The sequence below is a fragment of the Teleopsis dalmanni genome, chromosome 1, assembly GCF_002237135.1.
Source record: "Teleopsis dalmanni isolate 2A chromosome 1, ASM223713v2, whole genome shotgun sequence".
Lineage (NCBI taxonomy): Eukaryota > Metazoa > Arthropoda > Insecta > Diptera > Diopsidae > Teleopsis > Teleopsis dalmanni.
The window spans coordinates 64,533,457-64,544,591 of NC_051846.1; the positions used below are offsets into that span (position 1 = coordinate 64,533,457).

An 11,135-nucleotide genomic window follows, 5' to 3' on the forward strand; every position below is an offset into this window, starting at 1 on the left:
AAAATATAATAGCTATCTGAACAATACATAATAAAATAATATCACAAACTAAACAATCTAATAACTAGATAATTATTAGATAATCAACAATTAGATAATTAATAAAGTGTACTCAAAACTGAACTAAAATCAAATCCATTTACAAAATAATAACTAATTGACAATTATAATATATGTCTATCATAACAATCATCTATGGCTAGATAGAACTTATTGATCATAGATTCTGAATATAGGTTCTTATAGGTCAACTCAATAGGGGAAAAACTAAGTACAGCCAAAAAAGAAATTTAATTTCTAGTGAAAGCAGGAATCTGTCAGGCATCGAAGAGCTGTTCGGCTAGTCCATTATGGTGTCTTCTACCACATCAATAGCAAATTATCGTGCTATATGTTAAGAGCTTTATTAACCTTCGTTATTTAAAATCATTAAATATCTGATAATTTTTGAAACGTGACGTCTTCAAGTCTTTGATGTAAATTTCTATTAGTCATTGAAAGGTATTAACACTATATCGATTATGTCAGTGTTTCTGTCTTATTCGTGTTATATCACACCTAAAAGCATTATATTGAGATATTTAAGGAAAATATGTGCTCTGCTACTTCCAGACCCTTAGAAATAAAGTCTAATTTATCAATTGATAATATATTTTTAACCGGTATTAGAGTTTATATTAACAGCTCATTAGTTATGCTAAGATTTCAAACGGTTCCCACTTCTTTGGGTTTTCAGAAGTCGAAAAGCTATTGTCTATATATACATAATACATAGTTTTAAATTAAATAATTGCATTTTTCGTCAATCATTATACTAAAAACACCATCTGCCTTATTGACACAACAAATAAGCTTTATAAGTCTGGGACTGACGAATGATATTATTTCTGTAATCCCATTTATAAGAAAAATATAAATATTTCTTGTGTCCTCCCATAAGAAAATAGCAATTTTCTTATGAAAAGACAGTTATGAAATGTTTAAATATGTTGGATTTTTACGAACAAATCGCCTGTTGTACCAACTATAGTAATAGATATTTTTATTATTGTAATCCCCTTTGGGAATGGTGAACGATATTTGGTCATTGAAATTGATGGGTGGCTCCAGAAGGCAGACATCGTTTCTTCTACTGTAAATTCTGCATGATATAATTCATGCAGAATACATTATATATATACATTATATATTCCTTTAACTTCTCGTATATATATATACAGATATATAAATATGTGATGGTATGTGTAATATACTATAGTATTATCACAGAAAAATATAGCACAGAAAGTAATAGAACCAGTTTTTATCTTCAATTGGCATATATTTAAAAATAAATTACACATAGTCATATAAATCAAGTACAAAAAATTGCAATTATAAAATAAATATTTTGTATACTATTATTTGTTACATTAAAAAATTCAAATTCATAATTCACACATAATTAAAACCTTTAACAAATTGTATTTGAAGCATTTCTACATTTTAGTAAATTAAACCAATTATAGTAGCGTCTTTTCTGGCTATGCCGATTCTCTTTATATTACATCACATAAACTGCAATAAATCTCCAAGTTTGGGCAAATACACATCTGGAATTAATTTTTTTAATTCTGGATCTGTTGAAGATTGCCATTCTGCTACATCGTTTAGATGATGTATGCCAGTACCAACAAGCAATGTCTGGAAACCACAATTATAGCCGAGCAATACATCTGTATTGCAACTAATAAAATAGATAATAAAATAATATATATCATTATCTCATATTACAAATAATTCAATTAGACATACCGATCACCGATCATAAGTGTACGTGCTGGATTAATGACATTTCGCTTAATCAACCATTCACATATACCAGGATTAGGTTTTCCTATTACTAAAGGTTCACGTTCAGCACACGTTTGTATAGCGCGTACAAAACTGCCAGTACCGGGAATAACCAAATTTGGCATTGGAAATCTCTCATCGGTATTCGTTGCAATAAATAAACAATCTGGATCACTTAAATATGAGGCAGCTTTAGTCATTTTCGGAAAACTGAAATGTTCATCGAAACCAATTAGAACTGCACCTATATTTTCTTCCGGCTTGAAATGCTGCGATAAATACTGTTGCAGTGTACCCTCCATTACATCTGGCCCAACTGGTGTATGATCGATACCAACGGAATCCAGTTCTCTAGTTATACCAGTTGTGCCAATGACATAAACTTTCTTATTAAAATTACGATTTTTGAGGTATGCTGCAGCGGAATGAGCTGTCGATATTATGCTATCCTCTTCTATACTAAATCCTAAGAAGACTGCTTTTTCTAATAATTCTGTACGGGTTTTTGTGGAATTATTTGTACAAAAAAATATTTTTTTTCCTAGTTCTTTGAAACGATTCATTGTTTCGACAGAACCTTCAATTATGTTGCTATAAACCCATAGTACACCTAAAACGAAAAACAAATTTAAAACTTTAGTGTATTCAAAAGATATATGGAAAACTTAATATATAAATGATCAATAATAGAATATTTTTAAAATATTTTTGTTTATTTGATTTGATTGATATATATAGCTTAGGAGTGGCTCGCAAATTTCCCAAGTAATACTTTGGTCTAAAAACGGGAATAAATGTTAAGAAAGAGGTAATCCACTTTTATATTTACCGACGTAACGGGAGTATTACAAAATCTATTCAGAAAAAGATTAAATTTAAAGAAAAACATTTGAAATAAATGTTAAACAATATAAATATAATTAATAATTTAATATTTAAAAATTTTTGTAATTATATTTTAATACAAATGATTTATTATGATATAAAAATAAAAATTGCCTGCTTCAATTGGGTTGCGATGTGAAAACATAATATTACTAAGAGCTGAGAATACTCATTTTGGTACAAGAAATGTGGCATATATAAAATAAATAATTTTTTTTTCACATATTGAGCTTTGCAAGGAAATTTTTTACTCCTGAAGGTTTTACCACTCAATTCAAATTAACATTAATTTGTTACTTTGCTAAATAAAAATTGATGTTGTAATAAACCAAGCTTAGCCTATAAAGCTTAATTTCAAATCTAATTCGCTATATAAACTTCGCTCTTAATGATATTTCCGGTGGCATATTTTATTTAGCAGATTTCGCTTATAGACTTTTAAATTACGGTTCCAAAATGACGGTTTTCGAGATGTATAAGTAGTCGAGACTAAGCGCACAACGGGTAGTTAATATTATTTGTGTTAAAAAGTCACTATCGCCGACACATACTTAGAAATTAATTTCTAGGTTTTTTACAGTTAATTTCAATATTTAAAAAAAAAAAGGTATCTCATTTAAAAGTCATTCCGCATTAATAACAAATACGCAAAAGTATAAATACAGTCCTTCAAATTATTTCGAGGCATGCTCTGACTATGTATCTATGTTATAAGTAAGTTACTACTGTTGTCCATTTCCCCCAGTGGGGCATACAGCCTCAATAATTCTTCTAAATCTGACTCTATTTAGTGCTTCTCTGTAGATGTAGTTCCATGTATATCATGCTTCAGCAAACTTACTTTCTCCAAGTTTTAACTGGCGCACTAGGTCTTCTGCTAACTTGTGGATTCCATGCCAATGCTTGCCTCACTATGTAATCTCCCGGTTGTCTAAGCGTCCACTTACCATACTTTCGCTTTTTGAGTGGTTTGGTTTAGCAGACGTTCATTTGATATTCGATCTAATCATCACATTTTCAGAATTCTACGTAGACACTTCTTGACAAACACTTGCATCTTTTTCTCTATATATCTGGAGTGCTTCCATTTTACGTTAGTAACTGGTTGTCACTAAATGATTTAGTTATTGATTAGATGATTAACAAATTCATCGCTGGACAGCACTATCATCGTAGGAAATGGTATGAGTTTTTAAATGAGAATTGTGTTAATTTGAAGATATAATCGCTCTGTCACTTATTGCAATTTGTCATTCCTTAATCCAAATATCTAACTCAATGCCAATCAGGTTACATCGTACATGTAGCTTTAATATATTATCTAGTAAATAGACATCAAATAGACATCAAGCAATCAAACAATCAACATCTAATAATACTTCCAAAACCGCGATTCGATAATAACATACACCCAGGCTCAAAACTCTGAGCTCGATGCAAAAATGAGAAAGACACCTTCATTAATCTCGTCAAAGAGACGTTACTTTTTCTCTAAAGCTTTTATTTAAATGTGTTCGAAGTTTATTGAGAAGCAGAAACAAAAAAAATTGACGGTAATGTTGAATCTTTATCTAAAATGATAATTATCGGATAATTTATATTATTATATACACAGTAAACAAAATTTACTAACCTGCTATAACATCTCCTCTCTTAACTCTCTTTTGATATTTATAAGGATTTGAATCAATTTTATACAAATTACGTGACATTAGTAAAGTCTCACAAATTGTGAACTGATTGTTCAGTTCACAATTATAGTACTTTAGTACTTTAACACCCAGCTTTTGCTTTAACAAAACACTGCTATAAAATCTATTATTTGTAAAATTCTTAAATAAATGACATTTATATCTTAATTTATATAAAATATATCATATCATATATACTCGTATCATATCATTTGATTTACTAAAATATTTAAGCCAGACATTAAAGAATTTTGTTACTAAATAACTAATGGATTTATATGTATTTCACAAGCCGGTTCTATTTAAAAATATGAAATTCAATTAATTCATATAAATTAAATGTAATATATATAAATATAAAAAAAATCTGTCACTGCAATTACACATGTAATAATTGTAGGTCTTCAGTGAAATATATACAATTTCGTTAAATATATATTGTAAACAATAAATGGGCAAAGTGAATCACCCACACCCAGCCCATACTCTTAATCCCTTCCTATCCCCGGTCACTCTTCTTGTTCTCACAATACTGTCAAGCATACCCATTCCTAACCTATTGTCGACTTCATTTAAGTATATATATTAAAAGAAACAGCAGCCAAAGTGGTTAGCACACATACACAGGATTAAGCTGTAATCCATTTCCCATCCCACACAAATATTCTTCATATCCATCATCTTCCTTAACCTACATCCATTCTAAGATCATATGTTTGTCATGTTATTCCATTCAAGTTTTCTGATCTATAAATTTTGATGGGCCACAATAATACAAAGGTCAAACAAAGTGCCAACTAACAGCGCTTATAACGAAAATGAAGAAGATCAGCCAAAATCCAAGGTAACAAGGTAACAAAAAATTATCGTAGAAAATGTCTATACAAATATTTATAATGTTAAGAAAAATCTTAAAATATTTTAGAATTTAAGCATTGAAAGTTTGTGCAGCCTTGGCTAGTAATAGCATAACACGATTGGTCGTCGTTTCTAATTTCACAGATACATGTTCTAAGTTTGGCACTTGCAGTCCAATCAGTTATAAACAGACTATAAACTACTATATATCGACTTCATATATAAGACTATAAACTATATAAAAAAATCGAATATATTCTAAAAGATTACTGAAAAATAATTCTTTTCATAATAAGACGTATCATATTTAATTTCAAAAATTAACATTTAACACTACATAGGTATTGCACAAAATTGAATTATCAATATTAATTGTGAAACAAACTCCTTCACTCCATTTATGCAAGCACATTATGCTCAAAACAGCATAAAATGTTGTATAGGTGCATGTAGCAAAATTAGTAAAGGCCAAAGTGCTAGATTACCAGCATTAGTATCCTAAAGTTAAAACAAAATTAGAATAAAAACAACGATAAAAACGCAATAGTAGAATATATTTTACAAAAATGTTTTTTAGAAATGTTTTAGACATTAAAAAAGAATTTTGCAAAAATAATTATCTTTGAGAAACATATTGAAATTTTGGACAGACTCGAATTTTTTTTTATTTTCTTTGATAATTATTGTCATTATTTATTATAATTATTTATATATATATATATAATTATAATAATATAATAATTGTTTTATAATTATAATTATTTTATTATAATTATAACATATTTTTATTAAGGCGTAGTATAATTTCTAATAGAATACTAATACAGCTTTATCTGTTAGATATCTATTGAACTAGTTTTTGTGTTAATAATATTAACTTAATATGATATGCACTACTCAATAGTTACATCGATGAACTGAGATAGGCATTTATTATTCGCACCACCATAAAAGATAATTATTATAAAAATTTAAAATGTAAGTATGAGTTATGTATATGTCAATTAACTCATTACGTATTAACTCATTTACTTGTTTAAGTAATGAAGGTGAATTGAAAGTCAAACTTTCATTGAATGGAATTTAAAATTGATTATACCAAAAAATTTGTTATATAACTTTTGTGACTTTTACTAACAGAACATCAATAATTTTGTTTTTCAGAAGAATTAAATTTTTATTTGATTGAAAATATAAATAAGGAATCAGAATAATCGTTACATTGTTGACAAAATGGTAAAACATCCAGCTTTACATTATAAAACAAATGCTAGTCAGTTAATTTAAAGTTGAAATGTTATGGAATTGAAACACTGACTTTTTTGCATTTATTAACATTCAAAGAGCATAACATCAAAAACATAACATAATATAAATGCAAATTATTATTTTCATCACAATTGACTGTAACTAGCGCTCAAACAAAAACATAGAAATATAAAGACATGTAATTTGCCTCTGTTAAAAAAATCATGAATTCTGAAAAGGTACACGCAATGGGAAAAACATGTCTGTTCAAACGTATAAACAATCGAACTTATTATTTTATGTATGATCAATGCTATTTTGTTAGTGAAGTCAGCAATCAAACCAATAGCGAACATGTTGTATTTTGCTTGGACAAAATCATATAGAAAAAACTCTAATATCAGAGCAAATGCACACATAGCTTCTAGTTCATGCGTATGTAAGTTTCTTGGTAAATTTTTTCTACTCTTCTTTTTATTGCACACTTACTAAATATATATATGCATGGGTAGGTGAGACAATATATTTGAATGTGATGCTTGGATTTTGTTTGTGTGCTTTTTTTTTCCTAAAATATATGACTGGCTTCGTGTGCATGAAATACACAAGTCTTCCAAATTATTTAAAATTTGATTTTTGCTGAAATTTTATACTGGCTTCATACTAAAATATGATATTTGCCTATGACATGATGCGAAAACACCGGAGTAGCGCAACCATAATTGTTATTAGTGTAAATGCTCTTTATATGTTTGGCTGTCAAGACTCGGCTATGCCATACAGTAACACTAGTTTCATGAAGAATCTTCATAAACACCATATTATACAATAATTGATTATGCTTTATATATTAAGTTTTTATTATTATATTCTTATATGAAATAGAATAGAATTATTAACTAAATTTAATTACTTAAATTATATAGATTATATAGATTTTATAAACCTTAGATAACTAATTATACAAAATTAACTAGAACTATTAACTAAATTTGATTACATATTACTTATTACTAGTTAAAATAAAATTATTTATATAAGAGTGAATAATATTATTTATTGTTAATTTTTCTAATCAGTCATAAATATTATTAGACAAATATTTTTACATAAATATACATTTTTACAATTTTTTTAATTTATTTTTAAATTTTGCATTATCTTGGCTACTTTTTAGTAGCCACTTTGAGTTCTTATATAATAGAACTTTTATTAAGAAGTCCAACAAAATTTCGCGATGGCTCCCGCACATCGGCTCCTCAAACCAATTTTCGCTTTGTACATTTTTTTTCATTTCTTCTTTTATGCTATTTATTATAATTTTTTTAATGCCATTTACATGATATTCCTTATATTCCATATATGTAACAAATTTTCACGTACAGTTTGCATATCACATTTCAATCAAAATTTAATTGCGTGCAAGTTAATACCTATATATATTTCTTTGCGTTTACTAATTATTAAAAAATTATGGCTATTGTTTATAAAAAGTGTATTTTGAATTGTCGTTTTAATGACATAAGTGTTATCAAATTTTTTAAATTTCCAAATGACAAAACCTTATTATCAAAATGGATTCAAAATTTAAACTTTGCAAATAGTTTTGTTCCTTCTAAAAAGGATTTGCTTTGCAACAGACATTTCAGTGATGATTGTATTGGAAATCGGCGATTAAAACATGGATGTGTGCCAACATTAAATTTAGGTAGTACACAAAAGCATTATTGTTTGTTTCCTTTTTATGATATTATTATAAATTAGGTCATAACTTTAAAGTAGCAAATGAATCCAACTTAATTGTGAAAAAGAGGGGAAAAAAATGCTGCATTCAGTTTTGTTCTAGCACCTCTGAAAAACATAGACTTTTTCACTTTCCAAAAGAAGCTGCCTGTAGAGATACTTGGCTGAAAGTTTGCAAGGTGGAGGATAAATCTACATTGCTTATATGCAGTCGGCATTTTGAAAGCATATATTTAAAATCTTATAGATTCTAATCTTATAGATTAGAATTTAAAAATAAATTAAAAAAATTGTAAAAATGTATATTTATGTAAAAATATTTGTCTAATAATATTTATGACTGATTAGAAAAATTAACAATAAATAATATTATTCACTCTTATATAAATAATTTTATTTTAACTAGTAATAAGTAATATGTAATCAAATTTAGTTAATAGTTCTAGTTAATTTTGTATAATTAGTTATCTAAGGTTTATAAAATCTATATAATCTATATAATTTAAGTAATTAAATTTAGTTAATAATTCTATTCTATTTCATATAAGAATATAATAATAAAAACTTAATATATAAAGCATAATCAATTATTGTATAATATGGTGTTTATGAAGATTCTTCATGAAACTAGTGTTACTGTATGGCATAGCCGAGTCTTGACAGCCAAACATATAAAGAGCATTTACACTAATAACAATTATGGTTGCGCTACTCCGGTGTTTTCGCATCATGTCATAGGCAAATATCATATTTTAGTATGAAGCCAGTATAAAATTTCAGCAAAAATCAAATTTTAAATAATTTGGAAGACTTGTGTATTTCATGCACACGAAGCCAGTCATATATTTTAGGAAAAAAAAAGCACACAAACAAAATCCAAGCATCACATTCAAATATATTGTCTCACCTACCCATGCATATATATATTTAGTAAGTGTGCAATAAAAAGAAGAGTAGAAAAAATTTACCAAGAAACTTACATACGCATGAACTAGAAGCTATGTGTGCATTTGCTCTGATATTAGAGTTTTTTCTATATGATTTTGTCCAAGCAAAATACAACATATTCGCTATTGGTTTGATTGCTGACTTCACTAACAAAATAGCATTGATCATACATAAAATAATAAGTTCGATTGTTTATATGTTTGAACAGACATGTTTTTCCCATTGCGTGTACCTTTTCAGAATTCATGATTTTTTTAACAGAGGCAAATTACATGTCTTTATATTTCTATGTTTTTGGCTCAAATATAATAGGTGAAAATGCACACACAGTATTTTATGAACCCTGTATTTTTGAATATAGAATGATAGGGCCACAGTGTATTAAAACCGCACATGTCAGCATTTTATTTTTTGCACATGTATGAAATTTGTTTGAAATCGTTGTCACTTTATTTCTGTTACAGCAATTAATTATCAACCTTGACCGTGAACATGACATTTCAATAAATTGTGGTCATTTCCCAACATACACTATTTTCTACATACATACATGTATATATGTACGTTTGTATGTATGTATAAGGAAAATTATATAGGCACCACTTTTAATTGGCATTATGCAATATAAAACTCAAAAAACACATTTTCCATTTAAAACTGCACTTGTTTTTTATATAAAATAACTCACCATCACAATCGGTTATGACGGCATCAAAAGAATCCAGCCATTGGGTCACCTTGTCTCTTGGTTGCTCCAACAAATTCACTGCACTTTGTCGAAACATTTTATTTAAGTCAGCACTTAAATTCGGTCTTTCCGCTGGCGCACAACTAAAATAACAATTAAATGTAATGCGATGATGAATTAAATAAATTTCATTAATTATTTTAATAAATTAACGAGCGAGTTTCATTAACGTGCTGCGATTAGCGTCACCGAACCGTTTGTGGAAAATGTTTGTATTGTGTTTATTGATTTTCTCATGCTCACACTTCTATCAACAAAATGCGAAACGATTACGAAATTACTGTTTATAAATTACCTCAAATCGAAATCGCTCCCCTTCAAAACACTAAACTTTCTATTGCCCGTCCAGTTGTCGCTGCTGCTTTTGGTGGTGTCGCTGCTTCTGCTGCTGCTATAGGCACATGAATTTTCAAAATTCCTGCTCGTATATTTTAATACAATTCCATTTTTCCGCATTTGAATAACTGGTATTATGCTCCATTGTTGCTGCGATTTGATTATGCGTGCGAGAAGTAACATTGGTTTTACTTTTTGCTTTGTCTTCGTTTTCTATGAATGACGAGAGCAAACTATGTTACTCTTTGAATGACAACCAACTGTCAAATTATATGAGCGCGTATTTCAATGCACAATACGCGTTTTGCGTATGTATGTGTATGTGCGTGTGTGTGAGTTGTATGCAATCAGCTGAGCTATTTGACCTTGCAATTGTTGACTTTGTTTTGATTTGCAATTTAAAATTGAAGGCAATGTTTGTTTAATTGTTTAGGAAATCTTTTTAAAGTAAATAAATCAATACAGAATTATTTTAGTAACGAAAGATTAATGAAAGAAATATAACTAAAGTGTATATTTATTTGAAATTATTTATTAGTTTAAAGAACTTTTGCAAAAATAAAACACATTTCTTGGAATGCAGTGCTTCTATACCCAATAAGCGCACATACATACATATATTCGTACAAATTGTGAAATCTTAATGTCAACGGCCGGGAAGTTTATATATAAATTAACATATAAATATATACAATATTAACAAACAAACGACTATTTACGTAATATTTTGATGACGTTCATTATTCATATTTTTGAAACATACATACATATTTAAATATTACTCTTAATCTGGTGTTTTAACAACAATAAATTGTTTAAATATGTATGTATAGAAATATATATAT

At 28.0% G+C, this 11,135-nt stretch overlaps 1 protein-coding gene across 1 annotated transcript; it reads right to left on the bottom strand.

Annotated features, from left to right (window-relative positions):
* Nucleotides 1-1,331: 1,331 nt before the first annotated feature.
* On the bottom strand, nucleotides 1,332-10,601 carry LOC119669572 (glycerol-3-phosphate phosphatase-like; the record flags this gene model as incomplete). Its single annotated transcript, XM_038079518.1, is given in 4 exon segments — nucleotides 1,332-1,726; nucleotides 1,795-2,443; nucleotides 9,895-10,037; nucleotides 10,250-10,601. Coding segments are annotated over 4 exon segments (1,194 nt in total). The 3' UTR covers nucleotides 1,332-1,548.
* Between the last annotated feature and the right edge of the window lie 534 nt (nucleotides 10,602-11,135).